At 40.8% G+C, this 18,730-nt stretch overlaps 1 protein-coding gene across 3 annotated transcripts in view; it reads left to right on the top strand.

Moving 5' to 3' along the window:
• FAM13C (family with sequence similarity 13 member C) overlaps positions 1-18,730 on the top strand; it is a 151,633-nt gene that overhangs the window by 61,046 nt on the left and 71,857 nt on the right. For all 3 annotated transcript variants that reach the window (XM_044916473.1, XM_021699502.2, XM_044916474.1), the window contains one exon: positions 12,855-12,918. In XM_044916473.1, the coding sequence (XP_044772408.1) occupies positions 12,855-12,918 (64 nt within the window). The remainder of the gene's footprint in view (positions 1-12,854; positions 12,919-18,730) is intronic.

Genomic DNA, 18,730 nt, shown 5'->3' with positions numbered 1-18,730 from the left:
TCCGTTTTAGTTTTTTTGGTTTGTGCTTAGGGGTAAAGCTGTCTAGGCATGGGATTTGAAATGATAAACCGGAGAGACATGGGATATAAATTTTTCAGTTACCTGATGATGAAAGAAGATAGGAATAAAATGGATAATTGATAATGGATAATTTTGAGAGAATTAGATAGAAGGTCATGTGGTTAGATTTCTGTATGTGGCAGCATCATAGGATAGTGGCTCTGGGTAGAACGTTTGAGACAGTTCAGTCCAATCCCCTTCTCCATACTTGTATATTCTAGATATTTCTGTTTCACCCACTAGCCCTCATGGTTTTCTAGTTCAGATTGTGCTTGGGGCAAAGTGCCTCTGGCTGTAACGTTCCCAGAGAACATTTGGAAGGTGTGCCGGGTGTGGAACAATTCTTTGATGTGTGGAACTACCCTGCACATCTCAGAGACTCTGACATCTTTGGTTGTAGCCCACAGAATGTCAGTAGTCTCCCCGAGCCTCTGCACCAATCACAAGTAGCCCCTAAATTTCCTAAATGCTTTCTAGAGGGCATACCACCACCCCCTTGAGAAACATCAGTCTTCACGATGGATATTTAAAGCTGTTTTATGAGAGTCTTTTTTAACGTGGGTATGTGTTCATGATTTATTTATACATGGCGAAGAAAGCAATTACATAACAGAATTACAAGGTGATCTTATTTTTGCTTAACATAATTATATACAGAAACTTACACTGGAAAGACATAAGTCAATATTTTATTGGTAGTTATTTTCAAGTGGAATGATTAAGGGTGGTGATTTTAAAAATATTCTTTTTGCTTTCCAAATTTCCCCCCAATGAGTTCCTCTTAAGTTTGTAATTGGGAAAATTATTTATAAATAAAAAAACTATGCACGGTTCAGGATATAGAACCATAAATAAATTTGTTGAAGTCACTGCAATCATATTAAGTCATTTTATTTTCTGTTTCTTTGAACTGTTTTATCTCAGTTTGAGGTAGACAGGAAAATTAAAGTATTAGAGGAAAATGGATTTTTAAAAATTATTATTATTTTTAATTTTTTTATTGTTATGTTAATCCCCATACATTACTTCATTAGTTTTAGATGTAGTGTTCCATGATTCATTGTTTGTGCATAACACCCAGTGCTCCATACAGAACGTGTCCTCCTCAATACCCATCACCAGGCTAACCCAACCTCCCACCCCCCTCCCCTCTAGAACCCTCAGTTTGTTTTTCAGAGTCCATCGTCTCTCATGGTTCGTCTACCCCTCCGATATCCCCCCCTTCATTCTTCCCCTCCTGCTACCTTCTTCTTCTTTTTTTTTTTTAACATATATTGCATTATTTGTTTCAGAGGTACAGATCTGAGATTGAACAGTCTTGCACAATTCACAGCGCTTACCTGAGCACATACCCTCCCCAGTGTCTATCACCCAGTCACCCCATCCCTCCCACCCACCCCCACTCCAGCAACCCTCAGTTTGTTTCCTGAGATTAAGAATTCCTCATATCAGTGAGATCATATGATACATGTCTTTCTCTGTTTGACTTATTTCGCTCAGCATAATACCCTCCAGTTCCATCCACTTTAAAATTATTTTTGTTAACTAGAAGAGACTTAAAAGACATTTTCAATGGTACCCGTGGCTTTTATGGTTTGGGTTAGTTGGAATCAGAAAGCAAATATTAAAGGTGATTTTTATAGGTTCAGATGACACTTAAAACCAGAACTTGTATCCTAGACACCTCTTCGTTTGATTGTTTTATTCTGTGGATAAAAGTAGAAGAAAGTCTCTTTTTATACCCTTCTAGCAGTGCAAGCCTTTCAGGGTTCCCCTAGCACAGAGTTCTAATCAAGAGAACCCCTATGACCTCTGCAGATGCCAGGAAGTACCAGGGCCCATTTAAATGGGAATGGGGTTCAAGAAAAGAAACTGAGAAGGTGGAAGCAGGAGTAAAGCCAGATTTCAGGAGGTTTTTAAACAATGCCTTGAATTTAACACCAATACAAGAAAACAACTTTGGCCACACTGAACCTATTGAATAAATCCAGACACACGTAATAGAGCCCTTGGATGTGCAGGTGGAGGGCCAGTTTCCTAGGGAAAGCAAGGTTGTTGTCAGAAGTAGATCAGAGATAAAAAGTGCTGGGAAGATAAAATCACTACTCTGCTGGAGTGACATGGGGGCCTGGGGAGAACTTGGAACTGTTGGAAGAAGAGTTAAGAACCAGCTTTAAGGTAACTGCCGAAAAGTGTCTGGCGTGCCTGGTCAAACTTGAGCGAGATGAAAACATGCGAGAACCAGGCTCCTCTGACTTGCCTTTCTGATCATTAACTCACCCTTGCCCCTCAGACCAACAATACTAATCCCGGTTCTGTTCATCTTGTGCCAAGACCACATTGGTAAGGACAGGGTAGTGTTGCAGGTAGGTATGGCATGTGTTGTTTGCTTTAAAATGGAATGATAATAAGAATCCTAACTAGCATAAGGAATAGCAGGTGTAGAGGTGCTGACTTATTCAAGATGGAGACAAGAGCCATAAGGCTAGAGAAATTGATCTGCAGAGAGAATATATCACATGACATCAGAAAGGTTGGCAGTGCCCAGACTGCACAGGGCCTTGTCGCCAGGGTATGGATCTTGGATTTTGTTGAAGTTGAGGGAAGCCATTGGAGATGATCAGGAGAATAACATGCTCAGATTTACATCTTTAAAAGACCGCTCTGGGTGGTATGTGTTGTAGGGAAGCAGGGAGACAGTGGAGGCAATGCCTCATCCATGTAGGAGATGATGGTGGCAGTGACAGTGGAAGAGGGAAGAGGAGAGGTGGAGATTAGAGACTCATATCTTCTTTTTGGAAGAGAAAGAAAACCTTTGATAGGGAACAGGTAGGATTTAGGCTTATTTAATATTAATGCTTACTTAAATCCTCTGTGCCTTTTCTTAAGTTCTTTTGTTCCTAGAACTATCCTGATTCATAATTTAAAAGCTAGAATGTTGGAAGGCCAAGTATCAGATGTAATATCACAGTGCCCAGCACAATGAGAATTTAATATTTACCTGCCATTCAAATTAGCCACCCCCCACCATTATTTGTGATCTCCTGTCCTCTTCACTTTATCTGTCCCTAAACTAAATCTTCATTTGTATGAATTTTTTTCTGTCCCTGACTCAGAAAGACAGGTATTGTATTTACTTTGTAATGTTGCTCACTTGCTTACATTAGATTCCTCCAGAAAGCAGAGCCTCATAGAAGGCCTTGGGTACAGGGAGGTGATCCCAGGAAGCAGGAAGTGGGGGAAGGAAGAGCTGGAAGCAGGTGTGTAGCTGAGGTTACCACTCTTGGCAGCTGGAGATCAGGTCCCTGAGGACTCTCTGAGGAGCCTTATAAAAAGTCCTGTGAAAGTTGGCGGGCTGCTGTGTTTATTCACACACTCCCCTCTTTGCTCCCCTCCTCTGAAGGTTGTCCCCTGCCCCTCAGGAGGTAAGTCCCACCCACTTCCAGGCTGAGGGAGTGAGCTCTGTCTCACAACATTCTTGAGGACGAAAAGTGAAGAGACTTGGCAGGTGCTAAAAGGGGGATCATTTGATTGAGCAGAACTGTCCATGGAGCTTAAGCATTTGCTATGACCACCATGCCTCCTGGGCTGACCACTGCCTGGCACAGGAGGCAGGCATCTCATAATTACTTACTAAGTGAATAGAAAAAATCAGATATGCAAGGAAGTGCTTTGTATCCAGCTCAGCACACCAAGTGCTACTATCATTATTAATAATAATGTATTAGGACTTCTGCTCCCAATGGATCCTGTGTCCTCAATATCCCTTCCCAAACCCTTCTTTCTGATTCATGGGGTGTTTCTGAATCACACCCATGGCAACTCTACCTCCTTTCTTCTCTCAGTCCTGACGCTGGCCTCATGGGTCTTACTGCCCACCCAATTCCCTGGGCATTGGCACGGATCTGGCTGTTTCTGGGCTCAGCCCCAGCCCACCAAGGTGAGGAGGGCTATCAATTCCAGTGCAGCTGGGCTGCCTTGTGTTCAGTGTTTCTCATAGTGTCTCCAGGGACGTGACTCTTCCCGCTTCTGGAATGTGTCCCCCGGGAGGCCAGGCCAGGAACACCCAGGGCACAGAAGTCCCTCTCACCTGTGGTCTTTAGCCACTGGTATCCTCCCGGGTTGCTGCACCTAGACTTTGAGGATGATATTTCCCAACCAGGAATCCCCTGGATCACTTGTTAAACACATGTTACCAGTGCACTCCTTTGGAAATTCAGATTCAGTAACTGTGGGACCCAGGAATCTTTTTAATAACACTGATTGATTGTGATTTTCAGAGAAGTATAAAGGGAGGTAGAGCTTGGGTTCTAATAATTACTGGCAGGGCATATTATTAGAGATTAGCATTCTGCCTCTAGCCATAACCTCCTTCTCCCCTCTATGGGAGTTCATTGACCTGGACAAGTACATCCATGGATTGAAAAGTCAGTTCACGGGGCACCTGGGTGGCTCATTCGGTTAAACGTCTGCCTTTGGCTCAGGTCATGATCCCAGGGTCCTGGGATCGAGCCCCGCGTCGGGCTCCCTGCTCGGCGGGAAGCCTGCTTCTCCCTCTCCCACTCCCCCTGCTTGTGTTCTCTCTCTCGCTGTGTCTCTCCCTGTCAAATAAATAAAATCTTTAAAAAAAAAGAATCTTAAGAAAAGTCAGTTCATGAACATCTATTGACTTCTAATTCTGTTTTCTGTCAGCGGTCTCTTTGTATCAGGGGTCATTTTAAATTCAGTGCCTTGGTTTCTTTATCATTTAAGGTGGCTGCCCAGTATTCAATCTCAGTCCTTTAGCAGAAAAATTTGGCTAAAAGAAAAACACCAATAAGAGAGTGTCTTTAATATAGCTTAGACTCCCTAGAGAAAGGAATTTTTTATTTACTGGTATTGAGGGTTGTTATTGTTGCTAATAATATTACTGGAATTTATTGGCATCTTGTCTATGTCTGCATATAGAACTATTGTTTGTACATAAAGAATGTTTTGCTCAGATGGTTGTCCTCTTGGGATATACCTTTTGTTTTCAAAAGAGTTTCAGGAAGCAACAGTCATACAGTCAGCCAGCAGTCATCCGGGTATACATTAGTGTATCCCATGTTGCTTTCTGAACAGAGGCTCAATTTAATGCAGCAGAATATCTTGAACTCTTAAGAGTGATTCAAGGTTCAGCTTGGTTCAGCCTTAAGGTTCTGATTCTATATGAAGCACTCTGAAAAGTGTGCTGGCTGCTCTCCTTTTACGCTTTTTGCCCGGGTTTTCTAAATGTGGGTTAAAACACCACTTGCTAATCTTCAGCAGGTCTCTTCAGGGAAGAAACATATCTGCTTGTAGGAATGAGAGTCATCCCATCCTGCTAGTCCTGCTAGCATGCTGCAGATGGAGGAGAGAGCATGAGTTTTATCATAATCATTGTATTACTTGGGAATATACCAGAATTGGCAGCTGTCCATAACCCTGGGATGAATACTTTTATTATTTATTTTTAAACTTATTTATTTATTTTAGAGAGAGAGAGCACGCATGAGCAGGAGGAGCAGAGGGAGAGATAATCTAAAGCAGACTCTGCACTGAGCATGTAGCCCAACGCAGGGCTCAATCTCATGACCCTGAGATCATGACCTGAGCCAAAATCAAGTCAGTTACTTAACTAACTGCACCACCCAGGTGCCCCAGGATGAATACATTATTAACAAACATATGAGTGCCTACTCTGTGCCAAATGTCACTATTAGCCCTAGAGATAAAAATAACAAGCAAGACTCACAAGGTCCCTGCTCCATAGAGTGTCATCATGAGAGAGAGACAATCAGATAATTATACAAATACACAGTTAAAGACTATGTAATGGAGGCAATGAGGATCATAATACAACAAGAACATGGGATGCCTGGGTGTCTCATTCCGTTAAGCTTCTGCCTTCAGCTGAGGCTATGATCCCAGGGTCCTGGGATTGAGTCCTGCATTTGGCTCCTTGCTCAGCAGGGAGCCTGTTTCTCCCTCTGCCTGCTGCTCCCCCTGCTTGTGCTCTCTCTCTCTTTCCCCCTCTCTCTCTGACAAATAAATTTTAAAAAATCTTAAAAAAAAAGAATATATAAAAGGGAGACTTGATTGTGAGCTACGTGGTATCTACAGGATGAATGTATTAATTAGGAGAGAAAGTGGATAGGAAACAGCATTATGGGCATGGGAACATCACATACAAAGGCCTGAGGTGGAAACGAGCATGGTGCATACAAGAAACTATAAGAATGTCAGTGTAGTAGGAGCAGAGAGGGAGAATGGTATGAATTGAGGTCGAAGAGGTGGACAGATGCTAAATCCTTCTGATTGTCCTAGGATACTTTAAGTATTTTGGTCTTTAAGTGCCGTGTGCAGAAAGGTAGTGACAGATGGTTGTGTGGAAAATGGTTTGAGAGGGTAGAGGGGAAATAGGGAGAACGTGGATGCAGTCCAAAAGGCAGATTATAGTGGTTTGGCTTCAGATGGTAGTGGTGGAGGTGGAGGGAAGAGGACAGATGCAAAAGTTACTTGGGAAAAGAAATTGAAGGACTTCATAATACAATGGCTATTGGGCTTAAGGTAGAGGAAAGTGTCAGAATAACTCTGGCACTGGAAAGAGGGGGAAATTTTTCACTGAGATAGGGAACACATTCATCTGCTAATTTATTTATTTTTATTTTTATTTATTTTTTATTTTTTAAAGATTTTATTTACTTATTTGACAGAGTGACAGTGAGAGAGGGAGCACAAGCAGGGGGAGTAGGAGAGGGAGAAGCAGGCTTTCCGTGGAGCAGGGATCCCGATGCGGGGCTCGATCCCAGGACCCTGGGATCATGACCTGAGCCGAGGCAGATGCTTAACGACTGAGCCACCCAGGCGCCCCATCATCTGCTAATTTAAATATAGATAATTGAAATGTTGATATAAATAAAAAATCCTATGCTAAAATATTGCTTCTTCACAAATTATTACATCTGTGGTTTGACACTAGCCATAGGCCATGAAAAATATCTTAATGCTTAGTTCATTTTGCTATTTTGAATTCCAGTACACCTTCTGAGCAAAGGCCACTGCAGGATGACCCTATAGATTGGCTCAGCACATGTTTTAGGGTCCTAGCAATGTGGGAACACCAAAAATTTTGGAAAATATGCACTTTAATGGGTTGTCCACAACTTTGCAGTCACCAAATCTAGGAGGAAGCTCTTCTAATATCAGCACACAATTAATTTTCTATTTCTCTGTGAGAAGTGCTTTTAATTTGAATTATATCATGGTGGTCATGGTAATAGTGGCAGTGAGGGTGGTAATGATGTGGCAGTCCTCAGGGTTGTGGTGATGACAATAGTGGTGATGGTTGTAGTGGTAGTGATGACAGTGATGGTGGATGACAGTGGTGGTGGTGGTGACAATGGTGGTGGTGACAATGGTGGTGGTGGTGGCAATGGTGGTGGTGATGACAGTAACAGTGGCAGTGACAGCAGTGGTGGTGGCAGATACAGTAGTGATCGTGGTGGTGATGGTGGTGGTGATGGTGGTGATGGTGATGATGGCAGTAGTGGTGACATGATGATGGTAACCATGGTGGTGGCAGTGGTAGTGACCATGGTGGTGGTGATGGTGGTGGTGGCGGTGATGAGAATGATGTGGTGGTGATGACAGTGCTGGTGGTGGTGGTGACAACAGTGCTGGTTGTCGTGACAACAGTGCTGGTGGTGGTGATGACAGTGCTGGTGGTGGTGATGACAGTGATGTGGTGGTGGTGATAGTGATGGTGGTGATGACATTGATGTGGTGGTGACAGTGATGGTGGTGGTGACGACAGTGCTGGTGGTGGTGATGACAGTGATGGTGATGGTGGTGACAATGCTGGTGGTGATGACATTGATGTGGTGACAGTGATGGTGGTGGTGATGACAGTGCTGGTGGTGGTGGTGACAACGGTGCTGGTGGTGGTGATGACAGTGCTGGTTGTCATGACGACAGTGCTGGTGGTGGTGATGACAGTGCTGGTGGTGGTGATGACAGTGCTGGTGGTGGTGATGACAATGATGTGGTGGTGATGACAGTGCTGGTGGTGGTGGTGACAACAGTGCTGGTGGTGCTGACAACAGTGCGGGTGGTCGTAGTGATGACAGTGTTGGTGGTGGTGATGACAGTGCTGGTGGTGGTGGTGACAATGCTGGTGGTGATGACAGTGATGGTAGTGGTGATGACAGTGATGGTGGTGGTGGTGGTGATGACAGTGCTGGTGGTGATGACAGTGATGGTGGTGGTGGTGATGTTCAGAGGCACGACACACCCATCAGTGCTGAGATCCATAATCAGGCCCTGTGGAGCACAGTCTGCATTTCCTGTTGCCTGGACCAGAGGGCAGGGCTGTGCTGGAGCTGGCAGTGTGCTCTGACAGGCCTACTCATAGCAGAGATGTGCTTGGTTCCTTTCCTATTGTCATTTTGGGTGAAGGGAAGCAAGAGAATTGGAGGGAATGTTTCAGTGTGACCTAGCATTTATGTTTAGGCCAGTTTCCTCGTAGGATTGTAAATGGTTCAAGCAGTATCTTTAAAGATCTTTAAAGAAAGGGAATTTGAGACACCTAGATACTGTTCTCTTTTCATTGCTAAACTTCTCCAGTGAGAAGCTTTCATTCCTCTTTCCTCTTCTTCCTGACATTTATCTTGTTCAGTCCACTGGCCTTTTGCTTCTCTGCTTTCATTTTCACAACCTCCAGATGACTGAGATTTTCTAGCAGTGTGAGCTTGGGCAATGCGCCTCCATGTCCTGTTCTCCTTGCCTTGCTTTCTTGTTCTCTGTTATACTTAGCATCTGGTACACCATAGACCACTGGTTTATTTCTTAAGTTCTCTTTCCTCATATGAAGATTATAAGTTCCATGAGGGCAGAGACTTTGTTCTATTCACTGTTTTATTCCAAAAACCTGCAATAGTACCTGGCACATAGTTGGTGGTTCATAAATATTAATTTAATGAATGAATAAAGTTATATAACTGCCTTGTTTTCTGTTAAGTCAAATGGGTATAATAATGCTAATCTCATATAGTTACTATGAGGATTAAATGATATAATGTAAGTAAACCACCTGGCATTCCTAGCCTGGCATAGTAAGGGCTGGTGAGTTGTTATATGGTCCTTCACACTCTTCTTTCTCATAACCTCTTTCTCTTTGGTATTTAGAATGATATTCCAGTTAGCTTCTTACCTCCTTAATGATGGATCTGTACCTTCTTCTTCTATCCACTAACTGGAGACCTGCCCAGTGACACTGAGTAACGAAATTCCAGGTTTTTGTTTTTGTTTTTTTAAAAGATTTTATTTATTTTTTGATAGAGACAGCGAGAGAGGGAACACAAGCACGGGAAGTGGGAGAGGGAAAAGCAGGCTTCCCGTGGAGCAGGGAGCCTGATGCGACCTGAGTTGAAGGCAGACGCTTAACGACTGAGCCACCCAGGCACCCCAGGTTTTTTTTTTTAAAGATTTTATTTCTTTATTTGAGAAAGAGAGAGAGAGACAAAAACAGAGCATGAGCAGGGGGGAGGAGGCAGAGGGAGAGGAAGAAGCAGACTTCCTGCTGAGCAGGGAGCCCGATGTGGGGCTTGATCCCAGGACCCTGAGATCATGACCTGAGCCTAAGGCAGACACTTAACTGACTGAGCCACCCAGGCGCCCCAAGGAAATCCCAGGTTTTGTCTTTTTCAGCTTGCTTATTCACAAGACTTTGATCATTGTTAATAAAATATACCATGAAATATCATCATTTATAATTCTATTATTGTATTTCTCATATATGATTCTAGAATCCATGTGTTATTTTTAATACAGCTAGCAGTAGTATCGTGAATTATCCTATGAGGTAGCTGCTATTATCCTCACTTTACAGATGAGGAAACCAAGCCTTAGAGAGGTTGATACCTTACCTGTGGGTACACACACCTAGTAAGTGGTGGATCAAGAAGTCATTCTTAGATCTGGTTCCTTCTGTTTCTTCATTTACCTGTCCAAAGGCATGCACTGAGTGTGTACCATAGGCCAGGTACCGTGCTAGGCTCTGGCCACACAACAGGGGAAAAAAATCAGTGCAGAACCTGTGACTACTGCACATCACAGTTACCATTACCACAACCCCTCTGCTGAACACACTGTAGAGTGCCAATTCTAGGGTGAGCCCTGCTCAGGTATTTTTACTTCCCTATCTCAGCCTTGCTTCAAGCTATAAATATCTAAATCTAAACTCATGAATTGCCTCTTTCTGACAACTGCCTGCTGTCCCCACCAAAATTACATATTTTTTTACCTCCATTAGAAAAACCACCTGTCATCTTTCTAGTCACACAGTCTCAAAACTTTGGAATAATTTTGATTATCCCATCTCCTTTATTCCATACTTTCAATACACACCCAAGACCTCTTGATTTTTTCTTAAGATTTTATTTATTTATTTGAGAGAGAGAGAAAGAGAGCATGAGGTGGGGAGGGGCAGAGGGAGAAGGAGAAGCAGACTTCCTGCTGAGCAGGGAGCCCGACAGGGGGTTCGATCCCAGGATCCGGAGATCATGATCTGAGCCGAAGGCAGACACTTAACCGACTGAGCCACCCAGGTGCCCCTACCTCTTGATTGTTTTTAATCCTTGAAAATATGTCTCTTGTTTCTACCTCCCCAGTTCCTCTCTACCATTTTAATATCAGCTTCTATACCCTGATCCTTCACTTACTATTAGCCTCAAGACTGGGTATTAGTTTTATCCTCTGCTTCAGAGTCCACTGAATTGTAAGTCTCCTAAAGGCCTAGAGTCTGCTTATTGATTATCTCCCCAACACTATACCAGGTGCATAGGAGACATTCAAATGGCTATTAAATTAAAGCAACTTTGATGCTTAGACCACAGTTCTTAAACTTGACCTGGAAGTTTATTTGGAGTTATAAGTACTTTTCTTGGAAGATCATAGGAGTATATGATAAGTAGGCTATTCTCTGCATATCAATAATGTATATTTTTAACAACATATATTTGTGCTTTTTTTTCCATTAATGTTTGCTATCTGTGTATTTGTTTTACTGTCTGCTAGCACCAAAGCTCTAGAGACATTTATGGTTAAACTATAAACTGGTAAATATTTTTTCCATTAAAGAATACCACTCTTCCATTTTTCTGGTGCTACCATAACTCTATAGAAACACAATTTGAGAACCAGTGTATCTTACAAAGAAATTATGAGCAATTCAAAATTTTAGATGTTACTGGATTGGACACATTAACTCTTGTGCCTAAGAGGGTTTCCCCCATTTGTGGGATAGAGCAATTTAGTATTTTCTGAAGCCCCGATATTACTGTGTTTGCAGCACAGGGAATTGATGGGGATAGAATGGGTGTGCCAGTGGTCTTCCTCACTTTCTTTTCCCACTTGAGTGATCTCTCCCTGAGCTCACTGTTGGACCCTTAATCTTCTCACTTAACTCAGGAGAGACATGCTGGTTTGCGCAGATGTAGTAGAAATCAGTGCATTCTAGACAATTTTGTTTACCATCTCCTTACATTTCTCATTGGAAGCAAATTGTTTGCACAGTTAGCAGTGCCCTTGGACTGAACAAATTTTGCATTCTTAAGAATATTTTGAAGAAGTTATGCTTGTGGCATTTCTAAATGTGTATCATGACTTAAAGAAATCATTTATCTTGTTGACCCTTCAGAGGACATATATACTTTCTTCAGGACTCAAATTGAAGCTGATTGATAACTGTAAATAATTATGTCCCCAAATAAATCTTTTTATAAATGACTTAATGGTGACTAAATCTTTTATTAAGAAAGCAGGCACTTTTATAAGGATAATAACTATAATTTAATACACTTATTATATAATAGCATGCAAACTGCTGCAGAAAAACTTGAATGTTATGTAATAGATACTACTAGATCATAACATTTGACAAATCATGATTTTGAATTCAGCATCTGCCTATCGTGAAATTTTGCTTTTTTGTATTTAAATTTTAAAAATGGATTCAGAGTAGATATGCCTTATTTCAAGTCATTTTCTTTTATTTGAAACTATGTAGTGGCAAAACCCAGCTTCATCATGTTACCCAGAAATTACTCTGTTTATTGTGTTAGTTAAAAGATAGGATGAAATTTCCAAATGCTGTCTTCAGTGAACAAATGCTATCTTTCTGTACTGACTGCATCAGATCTATCAGATCGCATACACAAAAATCTTTTTAATTAATGAAACAATATTAAATTTGTATTAGGTACTGAGGATTCAGCAGTGTAGAAAATGGACATAATCCCTAATTTTTTGGAGCAATGAAGAAATGCCAATAAACAGGTTAATTTCAGATAGTGATAAGTGCTAAGAAGAAAATCTACGGACAGTGTGATAGAGAGTGTAGGGAAGACTACTTCTAGCTAGGGACATCAGGAAGTCCTATTGGGAGGTGACATCCTGCTTATGATGGAAGGGTCAGTTTTATGAAGATCTGGGGGAGAGCAGTCTGGGGTAGTAATTAGGATGGTTTGAACAGGGAACCAGCACTATGTATTCAAGAAACCAAGAGAAGGCCAGAGAGGCTGGAGTGTAGGGGACAGGGTGTGAGTGTTAGGAAGTGGGGCCAGGCACATTGGCAGAATTCAAGCATTGTAATGTGTTGCAGACAATTATGAGGAGTCTGGATTTTATTCTGTGGGCAGTGGGACACCACTGAAGGTTTTGTAGCTGCCAGCCTCAAATGTGCATTGTTGAAAGATTTCTTTTAAATGGAAATAACTTTTCTTTGTATTTTACAGAATCGACCAAAGGGCTGCCATTTGGTCAAAGGACACTTTTGAGACTTGTCAGGACTTAAATGAGGTAGGTGCCATCATTGTTGGTTGTATGAAATGCATTAGCCAATCATGAAATTTATTATTCTTTTTTCCTAGTATTAGGAATTCTTTCTGATTAAAACTTTAAATGTTTTTGCTCTTAAGTGAACTTGTTTTCCCTGTAGCTCTTTGGGTAATGTTTTTCCTCACTCTGGAGCAAATATATTTAAAATATTATCTGAGAGATTGCTCACTACAGCTTGGACCTAAACCAAGTCCAGCAGTCATTTCATTATTCTGTTTTCAACTTTGCTTCAGGATTGTATAACCATGGCTATGGCAGTTACATTTGTAACACTTTCTCTTAATTTTATTCTCTCTCTCTATTTCTAATGGCTTTTGTAGTCTCAAATGTAATCATGCTTACTATTTATCCATGGAGTATGATATAGTTTGATGTTTGCAATATGGTCTTTTTAGTATATTTTGAAACACTGAAGTCCTATTTTCCAATCCTAATGGTTTCTCACCAAACCGGACATCACTATGTTAATGTTTGTTCTAAATTTTATTTGAAATAGATAGTTTAATTCTCCTGTTGGAAATCAATATAACATAATTAGGATCCCTGTTATTATGAATTCTTTGGCTTAAGACCTTGGTTTGAAATATTGTCTAGTTTCCGTTGCCCTCATTTTATAATAAAGGAGCAGTGGGTGCTATATCTGATTAGGATCATAGCAAAAGGAATGAAAAGACTTGATGCTCAGATGCCAGGAAGAAAGATAATGGACTTGAGGCAAATTGTTTATTTGTCATTTGAAGATTGATCTCTTCTCCCCCTCTAAGAAAAGGCAATTAATTAAATTTAGGGGATTTTCTTTTTCTTTTTTTACTTTAGAACTTGGTAAAATGAATAGCCAAAGGTAAACCAGCTGCCTGATTAAATCTAGTTAAATAAATAACTAAAGTTGTGGAAAATGACCTAAAGTTAACAACACAGAACACTGCTTGTTATTTATTTGTGCATAGAGACAGTCTGCAAATTCCCCAATCTCACTCATGGTAACAAGAGTGACAAAGAGTTTAAGAAAAAATAGGCAAGAGCCTGAATCAATGAACACATTGTGAACAAGCAAAATGCTAGCTATAAAGAAGTACTGATTTGTTTTGACATAAGTGACTAGAAAAATGAGGTGATTCTAAGAGTCAGCTTGTGATAGGTTTCAAGTATTTGGGAGAAACTCAGATTTGTGAACTAGAAACCCATGAGAATGCTGAGATTACTTGAGCATTCTGAAATCAGAGATGCAAAAAGATCTATTTGCAAATCTGCTTTCCTGTATTTCTTCGCTGTATTGTATTGGCAAATTTCATGAAACGTGCCAGTTTACTGCTCTGGGATTACATGGGTGCAAGAGCATTGAATAGAGACACGCATTCAAAAGAGTAGGCAACACCCTATTTTAAATGTGTGCTCTTCCATGATAAGGTAGTGCTGCTGATCCAAACTGTTTGATAAGAGTGAGTGTGAGCTCAAAGTGTTTTGTTCCACTCAAGGGGTAAGTGTATTCCAATCCATATCCTTTCATGCAGTTTCTGTTGTGACTGAAATTTGGGGACCAGAGGAAACCCTAGAAAAGCTTGAATGGGAGCAGTATGAGTGGATCCAAGGCCATGCAAGGAGGGTTGATGTCATTGATGAAGACATCCTATAGAGTGGATATATATTTAAATGGGTTTTTCTCAGCATTTCCCAAATGTAGGGAAAAGCAAACTCTTTTATGGAAGAACCCCATCATATCATTTCTTTAGGCAAGAGTCCTATGGAACACAGGTGGAAAACACTGCTTTAATATTTTTAATTGAAACAGAAAAAGGATATATAATAGTGCATATATTCTAAATGTACAGCTGGATGAACTAGATTAAGAAACAACATTATCAGCATCCCAGACACCCTGTATAATTCCTTCCAGTCACTACTCTCCAATAAGGATAACTATTTTTCAGACTAAAATAGATTTGTTTTGTCTATTATTGAGCTTTTCATAAATGCATTGTATGTACTTTTTTGTATCTGGTTTCATTTACTCGGTATTATGCTTCTGAGATTCATACATATTTAGCATGTAGTTTTAGTTTTCTCCTTGCTGTTACCCATTGTATGTTTTTTCCCCTAGTTTTTGACTATTATGATAAGTTGTAACTGATAACTTTTTTTTTAATTAACTGCTATTTGTTCTCTGTTCAGCTGACTTTTTACAGGAGTATTCCTTCCATCTCTAAATGTAAATGCAAGGTAGACTTTTTTGTTATGTTAGCTGTCTTCATTCCTCTTTGTTCCTTTCTTGTATTTATTTACCACTGTCCCCCTCCCTACCACACACACAGCCATCTAGTTCTCTAAAATGAACCCATCAGTTCTATATCTGCTTTCTTTCTTCACATCAATTGGAAGTCTAAAGTCAAAAGAGTTTCTTGAGTCTCATGAGAAGATGGTCCACAAATATTTTCCAGACATTTCCATAGACCCTAATGCTGTATATATACAATAAAAATTTTAAGATGCTACATATATGCTTTATATTTTCCTAAAATTTCGTATCTGGTAATTTACTTCTAGTTTTTGAACTTTTTAATTATACTTGCTCTGTCACAGATAGATGGGCCTCAGCTATGGTTTGGTTCCAGAGCTGACACTTGACCCAAGGTCTCCTATACTCAGTAAGGCAATACATGGTATGATGTATCTATATATAAGGTGTATTCCCCTACTTTCCTAGTGAACTGGTTACAAAGTTCAATATTTTTTTAAGTAGGCTCCACACCCAGCATGGAGCCCTCCTAGTGAACTGGAAAACTCACTCACTTATTATTTCCACTTGGCATGAGTATAGATTTGATTCTGGCTAGTCTCACTTTTCTTTAAACATGGATTTTTTTTTTTTTTAAGATTTTATTTATTTGCGAGAGAGAGAATGAGAGACAGAGAGCATGAGAGGGAGGAGGGTCAGAGGGAGAAGCAGACTCCCCGCAGAGCAGGGAGCCCGATGCAGGACTCAATCCCGGGACTCCAGGATCATGACCTGAGCCGAAGGCAGTCGCTTAACCAACTGAGCCACCCAGGCGCCCTAGTCTCACTTTTCTTAAGCCAGTCTCAAGCTACCAATCTTTGACCCTGGGTCTCTTGATAGGACTTGCAACCCCATCCCATGAGTTTTGGTGCATCTGAGACTATATTATAGGTGTTTGTTTCTGAAAAACTGAGTAAGTTTCCCTGCTGCCATTGAGCTAAACTGTCAGATTTTTCCTCTGTAAGACATCAGGAGGTTTTATCTGTTGGGGTCTTCTGGATCATGATTGGAAAATATTCTAGACTTAAGATCTATCAATGTCTCTCATCCATCTTTTTTTTTCTTAAAGATTTATTTATTTGAGAGAGAGAGTAGGGGGGCGGGCAGGGGAGAAAGAGAATCCTCAAGCAGACTCCTGCTGAGCACAGCCTGACACGGGGCTCAATCCCAGGACCCTGAGATCATGACCTGAGCCGAAATCAAGAGCTAACCACTTAAACAACTGAGCCACCCAGGTGCCCCAATCAGTGTCTCATCCATCTTTATCCTTGTTTTAGTTATACCTCCATATCCATATAATTGATAAGCACTCAATAGATCAAAAAGTTGAAGGGTAAAGTGAGAACAAATATTGTTTTCCTTCTTCATATCCTAGTAAATCCCCTTCTCAGCTCCATTTCCAAATAAGAAAAATAACAGATGTAGAAAGAAAACTAATGCGTTGTCTCTTCCCTGAGAAAGCATGGCATATTGGGTCTTCAAACCACTTTTTCTATTAGAGACTGCATATCATAAAGCATTACAGCAACTTCTTTTAGTTTTTCAATTGTAAAATTGGGGCAGGAAGTTTTGAATTGGGTTAATTCTAGGAGCCCTTTCAGTTTTAACACTCACTGATTCTACCCATCCCCCCTCCCCCCCCTTTTTTATAGAATTTAGTCACAGGTTTCCATCAAGGATGAACAAGGCAAACCATCCCAGAGTTACTGAAGGGTAAGACCTCAAGGCCAATCACCTGAAGGCCTGGTTTGGGGAACAAATACTAGATCTTCTCTGTTACTTTCTTCTCTTGAGCTCTTCTCTCACCGTAAGTTCCCTTTCTTTAGTGATATACTTGTATTCCTTTCCCTTTAGTTTTTGCATATCTATTACTGCATTTGATTTGTGGTTACCATTAGGTTTGTATATAACATCTTCTGCATATAGCAGTCTATATTACGTTGACAGTCACTTAAGTTTGAACCCTATTCTTTACTTCTTTCCCTCCATGTTTTAGGTATATGGTGTCATACTTTACATCCTTTTAGTTTGTAAGTTCCTTGACTGATTTTTACAAATATACTTATTTTTACTGCTTTTGTACTTCCTACTTTTTGACTCTTACTTATGGTCTTTCAACTCACAGAGTCCCCTTTCATATTTCTTGTAGGGATGGTTTAGTGATCATGAAGCTGGTTTAGCTTTTGTTTGTCTGAAAAACTCTTTTATCTCTACTATTCTGCATGATAGCTATGCTGGATAGAATATTCTTGGCTGCAGATTTTTCCCATTCAGTATTTTGAATAGATCATGCCACTCTCTTCTGGCCTGTGGAGTTTCTGCTAAAGTCCACTGATAGCCTTCTGGGGTTTCCCTTGTATGTAACTATCTTCTTTTCTCTTGTCAATTTTAGAATCTCTCTTTATCACTACTTTTTATCATTTTAATTACTATGTGTCTTGGTGTGGACCTCCTTGGGTTGACTTTGTTGGGGGCTCTCTGTGCCTTCTGGATCTGGATATCTGTTTCTTTCCCCAGATAAGGGAAGTTTTCAGCTATTATTTCTTCAAATAATTTTTTTGCTCCCTTTTATCTCTCTTTTTCTTCTGAGATCCCTATAATGTGAATGTTATTATGCTTGATAGAGTCATTTAGTGCCCTAAGTCTATTCTCATTTTGCATAATTCTTTTTCTCACACCTGGTCGGCTTGATTACTTTCCATTACTCTGTCCTCCAGGTCACTAATTCATTCTTCCATTTCCTCTAGCCACTATATATTCCATCTAGAGCATTTTTAATTTCATTTATTGTGTTCTTCATCTCTGATTTTTTTTTTATGTTTTCTATCCCTTTGTTAAGGATCTCACTGAGGTCCTCCACTCTTCTTAAGTCCAGTGAGTATCTTTATGATTATTACTTTAAATTCTCTATCAGACATATTACTTACCTCCATTTAGCTTAGGTCTCTTGCTGTGGTTTTGTCCTGTTCTTTCATTTGGGACATATTCCTCTGTCTCCTCATTTTGTCTAACATTTGGTATCTGTTTCTCTGTGTTAGGAAAGTCAGCTGTCTGCTGCTCTTAAAAGGAGTGGGGGTAGTGTGCATTTTTAACAAGGTGGTATTTGCCTTTTCCAGAGGGGATGCAGCTTCTGTTGAGACTGAGCCAACTGGGGCCATTCTGCAAAGTGTACAGGGGTAGGGTGGGTGCCGTGCCTATAAGTTTTGCATGCTGGTCCTCTTCTTCCACAGGGGACATGCCACTGCTGCCAAGGCCAGGGCCAGCCAGGGCCTGATCCACAAAATGCACATGGGCAGGGCACACAGTTTTAACAAAGTGTACACATCTTTGCAGGAGGTGACCTGCTGCTGCTACAGCCAGATGGAGGCCTTGCAAAGCATGCTGTCTGGAGACATGGTGTTGGCAAGTTTTGCACTGGTCTTCTGGGAAAAGGGACTCACAGCCCCAGAACTGAAGCAGGCCAGTCTGGAGGGGACAGGGCATAGTGTAAGCAAGTTATGT

The sequence above is a fragment of the Neomonachus schauinslandi genome, chromosome 6 (genome assembly GCF_002201575.2).
Source record: "Neomonachus schauinslandi chromosome 6, ASM220157v2, whole genome shotgun sequence".
NCBI classification, from domain to species: Eukaryota; Metazoa; Chordata; class Mammalia; order Carnivora; family Phocidae; genus Neomonachus; species Neomonachus schauinslandi.
Note: the sequence above shows the minus strand (reverse complement) of the source record. Positions and strands in the feature narration are given on the sequence as shown.